Consider the following 20,001-nt stretch of genomic DNA (forward strand, 5'->3'; position numbering starts at 1 on the left):
TATCTTGAAATTTATTATCAGCCGTTTATCCGTTATCAGCCATAACATGAAGTATCTGCTCCAGTTTTTATTGTTGTATATTTATTTTATTTTTTTCTAATTTTGACCGTTATGAGCCATGCAGCTGGCTTGAGGTATCAGGTCCAGGTCACCAATGGGAGTGAAATACTGGGAGCTGTAGGGCTTGGGAGTCATAGAGTTGGAGGGAATATGAAAGTTTGGTTGCCATTACTGGTGAAGTAATCTCTTTGCATGAAAGCACCCAACTGGACATAATTAAAAGCCACTGCTAGCTTTTCAGCACTGGCTCCCAGTTTGTTCTCTCATGCAGCCTTCCGATTGGTGGTTGGAATCAGACATTCAGCGCTCTCAAACTCCATGGCGTCACTGTGGCAGCCGCTTTCGCACCACCCCCTGAGCATTTTTTCCCCCTTTGTATTTCCCTGTATCACTTAATAATTCTTCCCCCACTTTTTTTTTAACTCTTTCCTCCTTCTGTTTCTCCAGGAAACCTCATCACGACCAGAGAAAGGAGCAGGAGCCCAAAAGACCTCACATTAAGAAACCTCTAAACGCTTTCATGCTGTATATGAAAGAGATGCGTGCCAATGTGGTGGCCGAATGCACGCTGAAGGAGAGCGCCGCGATCAATCAGATCCTCGGGCGGAGGGTACGTATCTGATTCACGGGTCACTCGCGCCATGAGACCTCCTTCACAAAGGAGTCTATTGTAGTTGGCACTTCTGTCTAACTCAATTTAACAAGTACACCAACACACAAGCTGGCAGCTCAGAAATTCGGGCAGGTAGCGTCTATGTTCCTCCATTTTGGAATTGGAAAAGAGGAACCGTTAAACATATTTAATGCTTTAACCAAAGCCTCTGCGGTTTGAGGCAGCTAGCCACAGCAAAGGACTGTTTTGCGGCAGTGTGGGGTAATTGCACCCTGACATGGTTTGAAGTAAAACGCCGCTAAATTGGAACCAGTGTTTTGATATGAAATCAAAGTTTTTTTTTCTTCCTTTCTCTCATCGCTGCATATGTTAATCTCTTCATCATGTTCCATTCCACCCCCAGGCACGCGTGCACATGCACTCGCACACATTTCCCCGCACACACGCAACATTTGAGAGTTAACAAGGATTTTTAGCCAAACGCAAGCACGCGTCTCTTTGGAAGAAACTTAAAAGTGCATGTCAGTAATTGACTACCCCCCCCCCTCTCTAATCTCCCTCTGCACTGAACAGTGGCATGGTTTATCTCGGGAAGAGCAAGCTAAGTATTACGAATTAGCCCGCAAGGAACGGCAGCTCCATATGCAGCTTTACCCAGGATGGTCTGCCAGAGACAATTATGTAAGTGTCCACACTAACACACTGCCTGAGAGTTGTCATGTGTTGATTTGCATGAAAGTAAATATAATGCTTGTCTTTTAAAGTGAAAGTATATGCATAGTCACTACTGTAGAGGACATGATTCACAAGTCTTGATTGTTTGCTTAGTAGTCCAAATGTTAATCTTATAAAAAAACTGTTGTAAAATGAGTTTGAGAAGAGGTTGTTCTGTCAGGAAAGTCTAAAGGCCTATTCACATGAAGTCCGAAGGGACTGAATGATACTGCAACATATTAACTGTTATTGAACAAAATATTCACAAGTTAGATACCAAAATTTCTCTGATACCTGAATTAAAGGGACAGTTCACCCAAAAATGAAAATTCTGTCATAATTTGCCCACTCTCCACTTGTTCCAGACCTGTACGAGTTTCTTTCTTCTGTTGAACACAAAAGTAAGATACTTTGAAGAATGTAGGTAACCAAACAGTTGACGGTAGCCATTGACTTTCATAGTATTTTAGTTTAGTTACCAACTTGAGGATGAGTAAATGATGACAAAATCTTTGGGTGAACTATCCCTTTAATTAACAATTTGTTGTATTTGTTAATTTAAAAAATACATTGGACTTTATTCATGAAACATAAGCAGCACAAATTTGAGTAAATTGCTCATACAAACTTAAACTATTGCACTGAATGTAACTGTTTGCATACAGTTTGTTCATTTACAGAATTTATTCTGCTTGAGTTTCATAAATGGGTTTCCGAAACAAACAGACAGAATTTCTGTAAATTGTTTCTAAAAACTTTCTTGTGTAAATTGTTGCATTGACAGTGATACTTTACTTATGGTTTTATGACTGATTTACCTGAATTAGTTTTGATCAAGTTTCATAAATGTGCGTGAGCAACCAGAGCAGAATGAATTTGTGTAAACTCTCCATGAAAACATTCTTGCACAAATTGTTGCATTGTACCAGTTTACGCACTGATTCGTGAACCAAAAGTGGAACAAATTTGTGTAAATTGTTTGTACAAATGCTCCTTCATTAGAATGAATTTATGAGCTACTTACACAGTTTATTCTGCTTGTTTCATAAATGAGGCTCAGAAACATGAACATAAATTTCTGTATAACAAGAAATTGTCTAAAAATTTTCTTAAGTAAATAGTTGTTAAATGCAGTCCACACTGGAATGCTTTTTTTTTTTTAATTACTAATTTCTGTTCTGCTTATGGAACATGATTATCAATTACATCTTATTATAATAATTTTATTATGCCAAAAATATTGGACGTTATTTGAATGGCCATTAAAAGCTTCTACTGTTTTCATGAGTAACTGCCTTCAGAGCTCTTACAGCTGTCACACACTAAACCTCATTAAGAAAAAGGTTTTCCAGAAGAGACATATTGCTCACCATTTACTCAATATTATTACATTTATACAATTAATCCTTTAGTTTATACAAATGTGGCAGATATCAAGGCAGTTAGCTTGTAGAATTCACATCTCAAATGTATGTTGTGATGACAACTTTGGACGCTTAAGTTTCAACCGGCATAAATCTCACTCAATATGAAGTGCCAGGATGTGATGCTAAAACTAAAACCTGGCTTTCACACTAATCACCAAATGGAAAGGCAACAGGGCTAAAAAGAAACACTTCAAAGACAGATGAACTTTCATCTCCACTTATATATTAGTGGTGGGAGCACACTTGTATTTATTAGTGCTAAGGATTTTGAGTGTATCCCTGCTCCGTCATAGACGTTTCTACTGCTCTGGGCTTCTTGGTTCTGTCAGCCAGGGCTAGAATACACAGATTAGTGACTGAATAAGTGGATTATCAGACTTTACAGCAGGCGACCAAAGCGTGGTTCATATTGGACTGCAAAATGACAGTGCGGCGCTATCTATACCTATAGTCATCCTGCCAGGGGATTTTGGGTAAGCTATGAATCCTAAAGCAGTCCAGACTTCTCACTCTAGAGGAGTGTTTGTCGTGTCAATTGGAGCTGGGGCAGATGTTTTATTCTTGTTTAACTTTCTGATTGGTGATTATACCATGCAATCCAGAAGAATTAGAGTATTGGAGCTTTATTTTATATGGTTTTGTTATTGTATTTTTAAAATTAATTAATTAATTAATTTGTTTGTGGGGATTAGGCAGTGCAATCCAGAAGAATTAGGAAGGAGTATTGGTCTTATTTAATTTAATTTAATTTTAAATTATATTTATTTATTTAAAAAAATATATATATTTTTGTGTGGTAATTAGACCACGCAATCCAGAAGAATTAAGAAGGAGTATTGGACCTTATTTGAATTTAATTTAATTTTTTTATTTTTAATGACTTCATAAATGGCAGAAATGTCATGCTTCTGTGATGACGCTTTAAATATTCCTCTGGCTATTTTATAGGGAAAGAAAAAGAAGCGGAAGCGGGAAAAGATCCAGGAACCTGCTTCAGGTAAGACTCTTAAACCTTCTATCCCTCCTGTAATTCGTTTTCTTTCATTAATGTACGCACTAACTTAGCTTTATGTGACTTAGTTTGTGAATATGGTGGTAAGTGGTTAATGTTGGGATACCGCATTCTCAATACGCTTTCACACAGTCAGTTTCAATCATAAAAGGATGTTTTCATAGTCAACAAGTACATTTATGAATTTAAGTCTTTGTTGGTTGCCTGAAAATCCAGAAGTCATGCGGTTTTACTGTTTTGCATATTTCTTTAATCTGTAATGTTTGCAACATTATGAACAATACACCCACCCCACCATTCCATCTTTCCATCTTCTCCTCACAATTAAGTCTTTAGGATTAGTCTGTTTTAAAGTCCACATGCTTCCGACAGTGCTTCTAACTTTGCTGACTATTTTCCCTTTTATAAATGCATTAGTGATGTGTGCTTGTACTTTTGACGATTCAATGTATATCTGGCGCCAAGTCTAGACGAGTTGTGGACAAGTTACGGGAACAGCTCACACAAAAATGAAAATTCTGGCTTCATTTACACTCACTCATGTTTTTCCAAGTGGATATTACTTTTTTTCCTTTATGGAACATGAAAGGTGAATTTTTGAGGAATGAGAACTAAGGCCGTCAAGTTACCAAATGACAAAAAATGCAGTAAAACTTAACTTAATGTGTCCATATGACTAATTTGTGGGCAAATCATTTCAATCGTTTAATCAAATTCACAAGAATCAACCTGATTGATTCGTTCGGCACATTATTCAGAATTCTCCCTTTCTGTTCAGTGGAAGAAAGAAAATCATAAAGGTTTGTAACGACATGAGAATGAGTAAATGTTGACTGAATGTTCATTATTGGATGAAATGTTCCTTTAATGAACAATGTTGATGTGTTAAATAGGCCAGCAAATTCTGTTTGTTGGCCCTACATTGACAACTAAGACCAGAGATGGACTTGGGAGTTATTTGGAGGCACATCCTGGTAATTAAAAGCTACGATTTCCTGCAGGTACAGGCCAGAGAATGAAAACGGCGTACATCTGAACAATGGTAAGAGCCTCTTCCATACCTCTGGTCTGATTGAGTCATGATGTGGTAAACTCCCTATTTTCTAATGTGGTTCTTAGCAATCTGAAAAACATGAGACTAATCCTAAAGGCCCACTTTGAGTTCACCAATCAACCATTCACTGTTGTATTGCGAAAGCTGTTGTTTGCATCGTGTGATTGTGTGCTAATGTTACAGGGCTTCCTCTTCCGAACATACTGATGAATTGTTGTGACAAGTCATTTTTCTTTCCTAACTCTTTTTTAAGAACTCCATTACATCCCTTTTCCTGTAGAATGATGTGTGGCTTGTGGCATTGGGTGGCGCATTAGTAGTTTCAGAAGACCAGTGCTTTTTATCAAGAACAGTTTGCAAGCATACCATTTGTCTGAAAGATCACAGAACAGAATAATGTCGACAAAGTCAGCTCAGAACATCAAGTCCACACTATCAGGTTTCTGTCCTCATTCATTTCTTCCATCTTTAACATTTGGCATGCAGCATCAGCATACAATCATGTGGCTCACGGCCATGTTGGACTGGTGCTTTTTTCAGTTTTTCGAGAACATTTGGAAACTGGGATGGTATTGAAAGAGTCGACCCAGATGTAAGCTAACTCTTTTAGCATTCACCCATATGGCCCCCATGTGTTATCTAGCCAACCCTGTGAATGAACGAAGCCCTTGCCAGCATATTTGGCTTGCGCTGTGCGTTTTAATTTTCTAGCGATTAAACTAGCAACTGGCCTAAAAGAAGTTAGTTTGCTAAACAAAGAAGATCCTCTCTGTCAGGTGAAAGTCTATGAGAATTTAGTACAGTAGTAAGTAAGAGAATTTATTTTATTTAAAATCAATTTTTTCCTTCTCTTATTAAGTCACCCCACATCCTGTTATTCCACTTCTTTTTGCCATGAAAGCTGCGCAGATGTGACAAATCTGGTCCTACCCAAAAACCTACAAGACAAAGGTTTTACGGTTGATCAGTTCACTACCCTGTGGCTCCCGAACACAATTTGGACTGTTTCGCACTCTTTATTCTTTTTTTTTTCCTGTGGGCTGCAATTGCTTTGAAAACGCAGCTAAAAGGCGCTCTAACTTCGATCCAATAATTAGCGGTGCCAAGCGAAATGTGGATGGATGCCCCAACTGATTCATCGTGGCAGCCTTAAGCGAATACACATAAAGCAGAAAATATTGCCACCGCTTGTCAATTTTTGCAGATCCGACAAACTGAGAAACAGCAGATTTGTCTTTTTTTTTATTCACCTTACAAATTATATAGTGTGAAATTTAATATTTTTAAACAAAAAAAAGAGTGATAATATTTTTGATAATGGATAGGGTCATAATAACATGCAACAGTGAGAAAAAAAAAAGTTAAATCCAGCATTTCTAGTTAAAATATCCAATTGAAATTCACTTGAAGCAACAGAGCATGATAATATACATAAAGCAGAGAATATTGCCACCGCTTGTCAATTTATGCAGATCCGACAGACTGAGAAACATTACATTGTCTTTTATATTTACTCGTCTTCCAAATTATACAGTGTGCACTTAAATATTTTTAAACAAAAAAGGGTGATAATATTTTTGATAATGGATATGATTATAATAGCATACAAAAGTGCAAAAAAAAAAAAATCCAGTTAAATCCAGCTTTTCCAGTTAAAATATCCAATTAAAAGACCGTAAGACAAGAGAAATTCTTTCTCTTTGTTTTTGTTTTTTTAAGAAAATCTGTTGTTTAATATTAAATTTAAAGACAAAATATGTATTAAATACACACTACTATTCAAATGTTTGGGGTCAGTACGATTTCATACAAATGTTTTTGAAAGACTTCTCTAAATTCATCAAGGCCGGATTTATTTGACGAAAAATATGGTAAAACCAGTAATATTGTAAAATATTATTGGAATTTAAAATAACTTTCCTATTTTAATCTATTTTAAAATGTTATTTATCGCTGTGATGAAAAGCTGAATTTTCAGCATCATTACTGCAGTCTTCAGTGTCACATGATCCTTTAGAAATCATTCTAATATGCTGATTTGCTGCTCAAGAAACATTACTTATTATCATCAATGTTGAAAACAGTTGTGCTGCTTAATATTTTTGTGGAAACTGTAATAGATATTTGACAGAATTATGTATATGTAAGGCATTTGAAGATTGCTCCTAATGGTTTTGAAATGGAAAAGGGGGGATTTCTCAGGGAGAATTTGAGGTAATTTCATGGGTGTTTTCACCATTTTATTTTAGGTGTGAAGGACAGGTTAGGTCTTATTTTTACATGCCTTATGACACATAATCCTTGAAATAAAAATGTACATGGGGAATACTTTCAGGTTATAGAATTTTCTTCCTCAAACATCCCACTTTTCCTGCTCGTACAACATTTCCACATCCTCTTCTTGTTCTCAACTGGGTCTGTTTGTCAGATTTAGCTGTGAGAGCTTTTGTCTGACTAACCCTTGTGATTTGCAGACTTTGAGATTGTTATCTGAGCTGAGGCATACATGCCTTCCGGGCTGTTACTTTTTCACCACTGTGCATTTTTTTTCATTGGTAATGGGGAAAGCCATGTAACAATGGTGGTCTTTTAATGAAAGCTGGCTCTGAAGATGTAGTCTTATTCATTCAAAGAAGCCAAGGTTCTGAGTCACCACAGTCTGGCACATTTCAACTTGCTGCTTTGTTGCCACCTGGATATTGACTCTGTGTTACGCTGACTGTTCTGCAGTGTTTCACTTTTGATTTTTATAGCGACTGCATTCTTCGCCCAAGTTTGATGATGTTGGCAGGCCTTATATGAGGTTTACTGTACATTTGGGAGTGGTTGGCCGAAGGTTTGAAAGCTTTTAGTGTTCCAGTGGTTGACAATAGTGGGGGGCAGTGTGGAAAACCGTTGAAGGTACGGACCACTTCAGAGTTCATGGCCTTCTCTGTGAAGAAAGTGCTGTTGGACAGCTGTGCCCGAATCGGGTCATCTTTACCCAGCTCTGTGTCTCTGATGAGTGAGGCCAGAAGTCAGATGTCAGCCTTTGATGAAAAAGCATGAGAGAGAAACTAAAAGTCCCTTGTGTGCTGATGAGAGCGCCTTGTCTCTTCTTAATGTCCACTGTGCCTCAACCCCATGAATGGCAGAATTACTGATACCCTTTGTGTCTAAAAACCCTTTTCATTTGGAGTAAGCTGGAATTGTGTGCCTTGGGTTGCTTTAACAGATTTGGATTGAAAAGGTTTGGACCTGAACTGGGGTTTGGCACTTTCCTAGAAAGTGTCAGGGTTGGGTAGAATTCAAAGAATTGTCTCCCTTTCATTTAATGAGTTTAATTTGAATTGAATTGGCCACACCCCACAGGAAGTTGAAATGGAATTCTGTCTGTCTGTCTGTCTGTCTATTTCAACTTTCAAACTTCAAAGGTTTTTAAACTTTTTTTTTCACACCTCAAAACTTTCTTGACAAACTTTGCTTTTCTAGTAAAAAATTAATTAAATGATTTTTAAAAATTATTTCAATTAATGATTATTCTTCCTCATTCAAATTGGAATTGCAATTTTTGCATTCATGGACTGAATTGGAATTTAAAACACATTCTCAATTCAATTCGGCAAGACTCTAAACCCTGGAAAAGAGTACGAGTTGCTTATGATAAACTGGTTAATATTACTGAGGGCAGCGGAAACCCAGAGGTTTCCTTCCATGTTTTGCTGCCAAGAGACTCCTCAGTGCTATAAAAAGAGTCTGGGAGTTTTGCCTGTATGTGGGTACAAGGAAAAAAACTTGCACAAATGGTTGAATTTAATATGCAAATCACAGTCGCCCCCATCAGATCTTTCATTTAGATCTTTTGCCCGATGGTTTCAGGATCTAAGCACGCTAAGCAGCAGAGGAATCAGTAAACTATGTGGCGTCTACTACGTTTCCTCTTCTCTCTTTCTCACTCTTTCACGCCCCAGCCGTCGTCTGTGCTTTGCTGGAGTTCCTCTCCTAGGGAGTAAATCTGGCTCCCATTGTGAAAGCAGGCGGAACCCCCTCTCCTCCCTCCCACTGCTGACTGCGAGCGGTGGCGAGGCCTTTGAAGCAGTCATTGTGCTGCTCTTTGATAGTGCCGCCCTGGCTTGCAGCTCAGGCTTTGCAGGAGCACGTCGTTCCCGGGCTCTCATCCCACTGCTCCTCAGATGTGGGCAGACCCCACTCACGTCCTCCACTGGAATACCAAGCTTTCGCCCTTCTCGTGTCCCCTGCCCTCGCCTGATGTTTTTTTGTTGTTTCGAGGGTGAACATTGTTTCCTCAGCCTTTTTAGAATGCGGAAGAGAGATCGCAGGAGAAAAGACCCAACCGCGGTTGGTTTGCAGTTGTACAGACGTAATTGTGTAGGAGTTTTTCCCCTCTTTAATGTTACTGTCGCAGGGCCAAAGGAAGTGCTGACTGAACCAAGTGGTTTGTTTAAATCTGATTTTCATCCAGGTGCTGTTTTTATTACTCAGGCCAGGGTTTTTTTGAACCCGTCCTCCTCCTAGCATATCATTGGTTATAGCGCCTGTTGAATTTTTATGGACTCCTTGAAGGACGCTGCCAAACCAGACGTGAAGCCAAGTGCTACAACACAAGGTCACTGGTCTAAAGTCAGGTTGGTGTGAAAGTGGACCTTTTCAGCTGACTAAGCTTAACACAACCCAGATTTGGGCTCTTCGTCTGTACTCTTTCCTGGCCAATGTTTTAATCGTAAAGCTTCTCTGGTTCCTCACATACAGCTAAGTGTCTGCAGAAACGGCTGCTTTTCCAAAAAAGCCTGTAAGCTTAGTTTTTCCGAATGCTGTTATTTCTCAACTGTTCAAACTATCGACTGCTTTTTACTCCACCTGACCTATAGAGGGTAGCAAGAGTTTATCAGCTTGTTCAAAATCAAACTCAAGTTATTCAAACGCAGGAATCTTTCGCACATCCATTGTTGCCATTCACCCTCCACTTCTTTTGATTTTATAGGCACACTGCCAAAAAATATATTAAATTTGTTTGTGCTTTTTTGATGAACTTTCCAGCAAAAAAATCTTGAAACAAGATATATTCTCTTGAAAAGCAAAACTGTGTAAGATATTAAGCCTTTTTTAAAGAATGTATTTTACATAAAAAATATAGGCAAATGAAAAAAAAATTCTTAAAACTGTATTTCTATCTTAAAGGTATCCCCCATCCCCCCATATTTTTTAACTTGTTTGTGCAGAAAGAAAAAAAAAATACAGAAAGAAAGTGAAATATTTAATAACTCATGCAGTGTTTCTTCTTGAGTACATTTATTTCCAGGATTTTTAAATATTTTAACTGGAAATGGGCCAAAAATACTCAAAATTCACCCTGCGTTCCATTCAGAAGGGCTCATCCCTATGCCCTAATCCCTTCAAAGGGTTTACCCTTCGGAGTGAGAGCTTCTAAGGTTTGAAGGGTGTAGGGGACCAAACAACTGTTTCTTGAAGTGCCCTTCTGCGTCATCATCACGTGCCCACACGGAGGCGCCGTCATCATGCAAAGAATCTGCGAAAAGGATCATGGGAGCCCAAAGTGTCCATCAGTTGTACCCTTCGAAATCCTTCATTCCGAAGGGCCCTTTGAAGTGGCCAGTTTTGAGCACTTCGGTTTGGAACGACCCTTCAATATGGCGGCCATGATTGTTTTCACTTCGAAGTGCCCTTCGTAGGGCGATGTATCCCGTTTGGAAAGCACCGTCAGTAAGAATTATTTTTTTCTTTGCATTTTCCATCTTTGACAAATCTTTGAAAGCAACTTCGCAACTGTGAGTGTTGCCACCTAGTGAACCCACCAATTACTGCACTTACATGTGGTTTTAAAAATTTGAGCTGCAAACAGGCCGTTCAGATCCTGTTGGTAACAAACTTTAGCGGCAAACATAAAGCCAAAGCAGAGTTTTTCAGAACAATATTTGTTCTTGTTCACTGAGCACTTAAAGCCACCTTCTCTGGTTTTAGGGAAAGGGAAGGGTTAGACCGAAGGAAGGAGGTGTGTTGGTCCCAGCTGCAGGCTTTTTGATTTGCCTCAGGAGGTGAACGGGCCAATTGAGTGACACAGGGCCATGCCTGTTATCTTAACCTCCTACACTTCAAAGAACAGCCGAGCTACCGCCGAGCCGAAGAGAAGCACTTGCCCTCGAATACAGAGGAGCGTTTCATTTCCTGCGAGCCGGGTCTCGGCATTCCACAGCGCAAATGGGAAGTAGCTCTTGAATCCCTGCGTTTGTATGGGAGTGGAGTGTAAAGCGTGGCCCGACGGCACCGTCCTAACCTCTCCAAACACCCCGACGCACCCCCTCCCTTTTCAACAGGAGGCTGGCGGGGAAAGGCAGGAAAGCATGCCAGGCTTTTTCATCTGCTGCCGGGAAGGAAAACGCTCTCCAGGAAGGGGGCGCAGGGCACAGGGAAGCTTTGAGTTCATAGGATGAAAAGGGTGGGCAGAGGGGAGGTAAATAAAAGCGCCCCCACTCACTTTATTCGGTGACTCTTTCTCTCTCTTGGTCGGGCACCGGGGTCAGCGCTCCCTGGAAAAGTAGTTGCCTTTCATCCACATGTGGTAAAGCTTTCAATACGGGTGTACGAATGTATTTATGTGTGAAAGTGGTCCAGGGTGGAGTTGTGGAGTAAAACTGACATCTCGCAGAAAAAGGTTTCATTCGACCTCCGCTCCAGAGAGGAGCCCACTACTAGTATGGCATTGTATCCATCTCCCTCTCTCTCTCTCTCTCTCTCTCGCTCTATCCATCAGAGGTTTGCTCCTGTATTCCTGCTTCTCACTTTGATCAGGAATTCCATTTGATGCACTTCTGAAATAGCCCCATACAGCTTGTCGACCAAAATAGAGTCTGTTACATTTAATATTTCACATCTCAAAAGGGATTCAGATTGGACAAACAGATTGAGATGGAAAACTCTGGGTTTCTGAGAATACGATTCGTGAGTAATGTTGGACGTGGGATTCTTTTTTTCTTTCAAAATGGAATGCTGGGTACTTTTTGAGTGTGCCAATTTGTTGAAAGCTTGCAATCTGTTTTTGCTCTAAATGTCCTAATGTGCAATACGCAAATTACAATGCATGGTAAAAAGATCTGTGCTTTTTTTTTTTTCTGTCACATGTTTTCAGAGGCAATTTTCATGCACATTGTTCTTGAGAGACTGTACACTATGAATTGTTATATGAATTAGACATTCTAATTATATTGATTTAAAAATAAAATAATAATGTGGCTAATTTGTTTAAAACAGTAGGTCTAAAATTCTTAAAGGGATAGTTCACTCAAAAATAAAAATTCTGTCAGTTACTCACCCTCAATCATTCCAAACTAAATATTTCAGCTGTTTTTGTCCATACAATTAAAGTCATTGGGATCCAAAACAGCACTGGGCCCCCCCCTAAAAAAAAAAGTGCTTCAAAATATCTTTTTTTTTTTTCATTGTAAATGATGACAGAATTTTCATTTTTATGTGAAATATCCCTTAAAAACTGAATAATAATAATATACAGTTTTAAAGGGATAATTCACACAAAATATAATTATATTTTTTAATTATTTTTCAATATTTTGTGCTAATCATTCCATATATATATATATATATATATATTATAGGATTTATAGTTTAGTTTTTCTGTCACATGTTGTCAGAGGCAATTTTCATGCACATTGTTCTTGAGAGACTGTACACTATGAATTGTTATATGAATTAGACATTCTAATTATATTGATTTAAAAATAAAATAATAATGTGGCTAATTTGTTTAAAACAGTAGGTCTAAAATTCTTAAAGGGATAGTTCACTCAAAAATAAAAATTCTGTCAGTTACTCACCCTCAATCATTCCAAACTAAATATTTCAGCTGTTTTTGTCCATACAATTAAAGTCATTGGGATCCAAAACAGCACTGGGCCCCCCCCTAAAAAAAAAAGTGCTTCAAAATATCTTTTTTTTTTTTCATTGTAAATGATGACAGAATTTTCATTTTTATGTGAAATATCCCTTAAAAACTGAATAATAATAATATACAGTTTTAAAGGGATAATTCACACAAAATATAATTATATTTTTTAATTATTTTTCAATATTTTGTGCTAATCATTCCATATATATATATATATATATATATTATAGGATTTATAGTTTAGCATTTAAACTATAATGGTATATGAAAATAAGCTTGGAGACAGGAGAGCCATTTTTCTTGTTGAAGCATCTTGCAGAAATAACATTTGAAAGTCTTCTTTTTGATAACTATTTGTAACAGATACTGACTTCTCAGTCTTGCGCAGATGTAAAATAATGCTCAATGTGTACTTTTTAAAAAGAGATGTCTGGATGTCACTTTTCTTGGTATTTTTGCAGGCAACATTAGGACAAAGGCGAAAGAGTAGGTACCTAGAGGCCTATATTTTATTGATCTAAATTGACAAATGAAGCAGATATATATCTATATATATTTACCCCAGCACTTGGCAGTCTTTCTTTAATTGCAATGTTCCTCTGTCTCTCTGGTAGGTAATAGAATGGTCTTTTACCATGTTTATTCCATGCAAACATTTCCAAATTTTATTCTTTTTAATTGTTCTGTTTTAGCATTTTCAGATGTTTCTTTTATTTTTTTTACATTCAATGTCATATTTTGAAGAGTTAACTTGGTGTAGCATTTTGCTTCCAAGTGGTCACATTCGAACTGTTTCAACGTGTCTTTTTTTATGAAAATAAATAGGCATCTTTGACTGAAAACGATTGCAGTATGTTCATTTTATTTTATTATTATTAATATTTTTACATTTTATTATATAGGCTACACTGAAATGTTTCATCAGTGTAAGAGAGTACATTTCTACGTCCTACAAGAAGCATTGGAAACGACAGAATAGATCTCGTGGATCTCTGGGGAAACTTCAAAAGGCTTATTAAAATGAACGAGAAATAAAATGCAGCTGTACCTCCGTGTTCATTTAATATGCATTTGAATATTCATGCAGCCTTAAGTACACGATAATAAGGGAAATTATTTGCAATACAGCTAAAAAAAAAAAATTAAATGGCCATTCATTTTTCTTACACATGCTCAACTTTTGGGTCTGAGAATATATAAAGCATGGTTTTGATCGCGCTGAATGCACAATGCAGCATACACTGCTGTATAAGCTGATTTCAGTATCAGTAAAGCTAATCGAGTTGTTAATAAGTTCCTAACCCAAGCTTAAATATAAAGACGGTCTGATACTGAGACCAGTTTACGAAGAGTTAAAGTGTAGTGCTTAATAAAATGCTTGTCATTTCCTATGATTCACAACCGAGTTATAATTGCTAACAGTCTTTGTCCTGTTTCGACCCTTTTCTGTGGCTGTTGTGCTCATGTTTGACTTTATGTTAGGCTTGACTGTTACAACAGATGTGTAACAATAGGATCTAACTAGTTATAAAAGCCAATGTATGTTGTAGGGCGCCATCTACTGGAAGAAGATGAAATCAACACGCGACTGCCTTATGCTGTTTATCGTTGGCTAACAGATTAATCTGATGCATTAACAGCTACAGTATCCGCATACTAAACTATCTGAATGGAAATGAGCACAAAATATTGAATCGGTCACATGATCTCGTCATATACATGTTTTCATTAACAATACACTTTTATTCAAGAGCATTTCACAAGGACTAAATGCTGGATGCTGCAGTAAATAAGTTGTTGTATTTCCTCTTGAATAAGCATTAAGGTAAGTGTAATTATTATTATAACTAAATTACCCACTAGATGAACATTAATTGATAGAATACATTAAATATTACAGAATATTGCTCAGTAGTAAAAATCCCTTACGAAAATTAACCGTGGTTTTATTGTAGTAAAAGTGTAGTAACCATGTTTTATTATTATTATTATTTGGCGTATTGATTACCATTTGTATTTTCTTCTTACACATGCTCAAATTTTGGGTCTGAGAATATATAAAGCATGGTTTTGATCGCGCTGAATGCACAATGCAGCATACACTGCTGTATAAGCTGATTTCAGTATCAGTAAAGCTAATCGAGTTGTTAATAAGTTCCTAACCCAAGCTTAAATATAAAGACGGTCTGATACTGAGACCAGTTTACGAAGAGTTAAAGTGTAGTGCTTAATAAAATGCTTGTCATTTCCTATGATTCACAACCGAGTTATAATTGCTAACAGTCTTTGTCCTGTTTCGACCCTTTTCTGTGGCTGTTGTGCTCATGTTTGACTTTATGTTAGGCTTGACTGTTACAACAGATGTGTAACAATAGGATCTAACTAGTTATAAAAGCCAATGTATGTTGTAGGGCGCCATCTACTGGAAGAAGATGAAATCAACACGCGACTGCCTTATGCTGTTTATCGTTGGCTAACAGATTAATCTGATGCATTAACAGCTACAGTATCCGCATACTAAACTATCTGAATGGAAATGAGCACAAAATATTGAATCGGTCACATGATCTCGTCATATACATGTTTTCATTAACAATACACTTTTATTCAAGAGCATTTCACAAGGACTAAATGCTGGATGCTGCAGTAAATAAGTTGTTGTATTTCCTCTTGAATAAGCATTAAGGTAAGTGTAATTATTATTATAACTAAATTACCCACTAGATGAACATTAATTGATAGAATACATTAAATATTACAGAATATTGCTCAGTAGTAAAAATCCCTTACGAAAATTAACCGTGGTTTTATTGTAGTAAAAGTGTAGTAACCATGTTTTATTATTATTATTATTTGGCGTATTGATTACCATTTGTATAACCACAGTTTTACTATGGTTAGTGTAGCAAAACCATGGTTAATTTGTGGTTACCATTGCTTAACTAGCCTAGTATGTTTTTTTGATTTTAAGACCATGGTTAATTTTCGTAAGGGATGAAACAATCTTAAAGCAACGTAAGCATTAAACCGTGTTTTTAATTTAAATAGTACCACGATTCATTCATTTTAAATGCATCTTATATTTGTATATTACTTATGTTATAGCTACAGTGGTGTGAAAAAGTGTTGGCCCACTTCCTGATTTCTTATTTTTTTGCATGTTTGTCACACTTTAATGTTTCAGATCATCAAACAAATTTAAATATTAGTCAAAGATAACACAAGTAAACACAACATGCAGTTTTTAAATGAAGGTTTTTATTATTAAGGGAAAACAAAATCCAAAACTGCATGGCCCTGTGTGAAGAAGTGTTTGCCCCCCTGTTAAAACTGTGGTTTATCACACCTGAGTTCAATTTCTCTAGCCACACCCAGGCCTGATTACTGCCACACCTGTTCGCAATCAAGAAATCTCTTAAATAGGACCTGCCTGACAAAGCGAAGTAGACCAAAAGATTCTCAAAAGCTAGACAATCAGGAAGGGGGCCAACACTTTTTCACACCACTGTATATTGTGTAGTATTTATCATCTCAGGGCTCCAAGTTTGATCTCAAACACATTTTGTGAAAATAAGAATATTACATACGATATAAAACATAAGTTTAAAAATATATTAAAAAGTTCAGTTAAAATGATGAATTGTCCCTCACATATTAATATGGAAGTGGTCTGATATGACTCTGAATATTAATAATGACTATTTTAACTTCTTCACAAAGTACCTATGTAATCATAACATTATGTAAATACAGCAATAAGGAAGTTCGAAGTGTTTGTTCTCACATGTTACGCACACATCAGACAGCTGTGCCCTTTAGAAGAGCTCATTTCCTCGGTCTGATGTCATTTACTCGCTCCAGCTGCTCAGACTTCGTGTCATTTCCTGCGGTCTGCTCGGTCTCTTCCGTGGGCATCAGTCAGTGTAATGGCTGTCTGCCAGAAACCCCGTGTCTGACCGGCGGCCACAGAACAAACAACAATATGAGGAGAAATCAGAAAAATAGCTTTTTGATATGGAAGACTCGCTGTTCCCATGAAGTGTTCACACGGACAGAATTCCCAGGAAGGCCCCATCGTCCGGAAAGAGTGAGTTAAAAAGTTGTTATTCTGAGAAATGCTCGGAAATCATTTGTTTGCATCCTTCACTTGGTTTAATATCTTATTTAATGCAATTAGACAATACATTTTAAAATAAACTGTAAAAATAGATTGGTTGTTTTAAATAAAAATGAATAAAGGTTTGGAATATTTCCATAGTTTCATTGATAAATGATTAAAGCTCACAACGTCCTAAAAACCTGCATGCAAACTTCAAAACGTTGAAGGTGCAACAACTGGAATTATAAACTTGTGCATTTATATTGGACATTGCAGAGAGCTGAAAATATATTCATGGATTATTCAGAAGGCAAAGTTCTTACATCTGTCTTTCTACACAATGTGAAGAGAGTCCACAGCAAGGGTATTTGAGGACACTGAGTTTGTGATTTTGTTGCTTATGAAACTCAGAAGCCATCAGCAAATCATATTTCAGAAGTCTGCATAGCCAGGATTAAAGAAATATCCAAGCTCCAAAAGTTAATATAAAGCATTTGAATTACGGTAACATGATTCATACAGTTTTATTGTTAATGTAAATCATGTGTAAATACAGTGGCCACAATATGTTGGGATCTTTAAAATAAAAGTCACTTGCTGTTATATTTGCTCATTTATGAATGTTTAAGTGTAACACAAGTGTTCAAATGCTTGCAGGGCAAATTTGATGAATTTCTATATTTTTATGGAGGACTAAATTTCTTTTATGTGCCAAATATTTTGAGTTTCCTTGACAGGGAACCGAGTATGAATAAATGATGAAACAGCGACATCTATGGCTACATGTTATATTATAAATATATCTGTGTTACATATGATTGACAGAGATAAACAAACACACTATATTCACGAAAGGCTTAAGTCTTTTAAATTAATTCTTTTCATGCTAATCTCAATTTATGTCTATTTGACAATGAATGCAGGAAGGACAAAACACATGACAAGATATTTTCATACCTTTTAATGCCACAGACATTCAGAATTAAAGAACGCAAGTCTTTACCAAACACAGCAAGGCACTAGATGTAGTGGACAACATCCCTGTTTTAAAGACCTTTTATGTCCCAACTAATTTGCATGTGTCCGGTAATTTCATACAGGACTTCCCTGGGAAAAGTGGTGTATCTGATCACTATCTTAACCTTTATACATTTATGAAATTCACAATCAAACAGTCTTTTCAGGACAAGTGGCTCAGTCCAGTGCCTTTCGTTGACCCAGCTTTTGTTGTCTGATTTAATCTTGTGTTACTTGTGCTTGTAGAATCCCTCGCCGGTTTTCTTGCCCAGTTTGCCTTCTGCTACCAGTTTGTTGAGCAGGGGACTGGGGGCAAACAGGGGGTTATCGGGGTCCTTCTCATGCCAACCTACACAAACCCATAATTAGAAATCAACACAATACTATTACATCAGAACTTGGTATGCTCAAATCAAAACGCTCACCGTCAATAATAAACTTGGAAGTGTCCAATCCAACATAGTCCAGAAGCTCAAACAGACCCATAGGATAACCGGCCCCTAGCTTCATGGCCACATCAATGTCTTCCTTGGAACCGTGACCTGCAGAATATTCACACCAAGATGAAACCCGGAAATCTGAGACAAAATATGTCTGGGTACCCATTCATAAACCTTCACTGCTTTACGCATGTACCTCTCTCGTGTAGTCGTACAGCCTCGAGCATGTAAGGAACCAGCAGACGATTCACTATAAAACCTGGAGAGTCCTGAGAGGAGACGGCAAATGAGAGTGACTCTTGTTATTATTAGAAATAATAACGATAACTAGATAAAGTCTGAAGTTTAAGCTTGATTTGACAAAGCCTTGTCTGAAGGTTGAATATAGTCATTTTAAAAAGCTTTCTGAACGTTCATTTTCTATCATGTTTTAACTCTTTACTGACATTTTAACATTTTGCTAGCATGTTTCTAGCAGGTTTAACACAATGTTAACATAACTAAGCATGTTTTATCGTGTAGCATGTATTAACATTTCTATCATGTTTAAGCACATTGCTAGGATGTTTTAGCATATCGCTAACATGTTTTAGAATGCTGCTAGCATGTTTAAAGCATGTCTAAGGACATTGCATGATTCTATCATGGTTTACCACATTGCTAGTTCGCCCTAGGCTTGTTGTTAGGCTTTGTTTTAGCACATGTCTAGCATGATTTAAGCAGGTTTTAACATACTGCTATCATGTTTAAGCGCATTGCTAACATGTTTCAAGCATGTTTAAGGACATTGCATGTTTCTATCATGTTTTACTAGGTTGCTAGCTTGCCCTAGGATAGTTGTTATGCTATACTAATCAGACAGACAGACAGATAAAAGAAAGCCAACATAATAATATACAAGATTACACAACACTCACTTTGCATGAGACGGGATGCTTCCCCAAAGCTTTGCTAAACTCAAGGAGAGCATCAAATGTCTGTTGGCTTGTCGCTGGAGCTTTAATCACCTGAGATAAAGACAGTTAGTCAAGTCACATAGTTAAAGGAAAGGTTTACCCAAAAATGAAAACGCTGTCATTAATTACTCACCCTCATGTAAGACCTTCGTCCATCTTCGGAACACAAATTAAGATATTTTTGATGAAATCCGAGAGCTTTCTGACCCTGCATAGACAGAAAGGGAACTGAAATGCTCAAGGCACAGAAAGGTAGTAAGGACATCGATAAAATAGTCCATGTGACATCAGTGGTTCAACCGTAATGTTATGAAGCTACAAGAATACTTTTTGTAAAGAAATAATGCATTTGTAATCATGTTTTTTTTAATATGAGCACAGCTGTTTTCAAGTGGAGTATCGCTATATGCTGATTTTCAGAAACACATAATTCTTGTGTGGTTGATATTACTTAAAGGGACAGTTCACCCAAAAATGAAAACGCTGTCATTAATTACTCACCCTCATGTAAGACCTTCGTTCATCTTCGGAACACAAATTAAGATATTTTTGATGAAATCCGAGAGCTTTCTGACCCTGCATAGACAGAAAGGGAACTGAAATGCTCAAGGCACAGAAAGGTAGTAAGGACATCGATAAAATAGTCCATGTGACATCAGTGGTTCAACCGTAATGTTATGAAGCTACAAGA

At 37.2% G+C, this 20,001-nt stretch overlaps 2 protein-coding genes across 3 annotated transcripts in view; one reads left to right on the forward strand and one right to left on the reverse strand.

Moving 5' to 3' along the window:
• LOC107684275 (lymphoid enhancer-binding factor 1-like) overlaps positions 1-4,870 on the forward strand; it is a 36,681-nt gene extending 31,811 nt beyond the window's left edge. For both annotated transcript variants that reach the window (XM_016480504.1, XM_016480506.1), the window contains exons 8-10: positions 1,247-1,354; positions 3,763-3,811; positions 4,828-4,870. In XM_016480504.1, coding sequence (XP_016335990.1) covers positions 1,247-1,354; positions 3,763-3,811; positions 4,828-4,862 — 192 coding nt within the window. In that variant the 3' untranslated portion in view covers positions 4,863-4,870. The remainder of the gene's footprint in view (positions 1-1,246; positions 1,355-3,762; positions 3,812-4,827) is intronic.
• A 12,973-nt stretch (positions 4,871-17,843) lies between these two features.
• Positions 17,844-20,001, reverse strand: part of LOC107684325 (hydroxyacyl-coenzyme A dehydrogenase, mitochondrial-like) — a 3,330-nt gene continuing 1,172 nt past the window's right edge. The window contains exons 2-5 of the mRNA XM_016480555.1: positions 19,272-19,361; positions 18,551-18,623; positions 18,340-18,456; positions 17,844-18,263 (exon numbers count right to left, since the gene is read on the reverse strand). Coding sequence (XP_016336041.1) covers positions 18,145-18,263; positions 18,340-18,456; positions 18,551-18,623; positions 19,272-19,361 — 399 coding nt within the window. The 3' untranslated portion in view covers positions 17,844-18,144. The remainder of the gene's footprint in view (positions 18,264-18,339; positions 18,457-18,550; positions 18,624-19,271; positions 19,362-20,001) is intronic.

This window comes from Sinocyclocheilus anshuiensis, unplaced genomic scaffold, assembly GCF_001515605.1.
Source record: "Sinocyclocheilus anshuiensis isolate Anshui unplaced genomic scaffold, SAMN03320099.WGS_v1.1 scaffold1371, whole genome shotgun sequence".
Classification (NCBI taxonomy): domain Eukaryota; kingdom Metazoa; phylum Chordata; class Actinopteri; order Cypriniformes; family Cyprinidae; genus Sinocyclocheilus; species Sinocyclocheilus anshuiensis.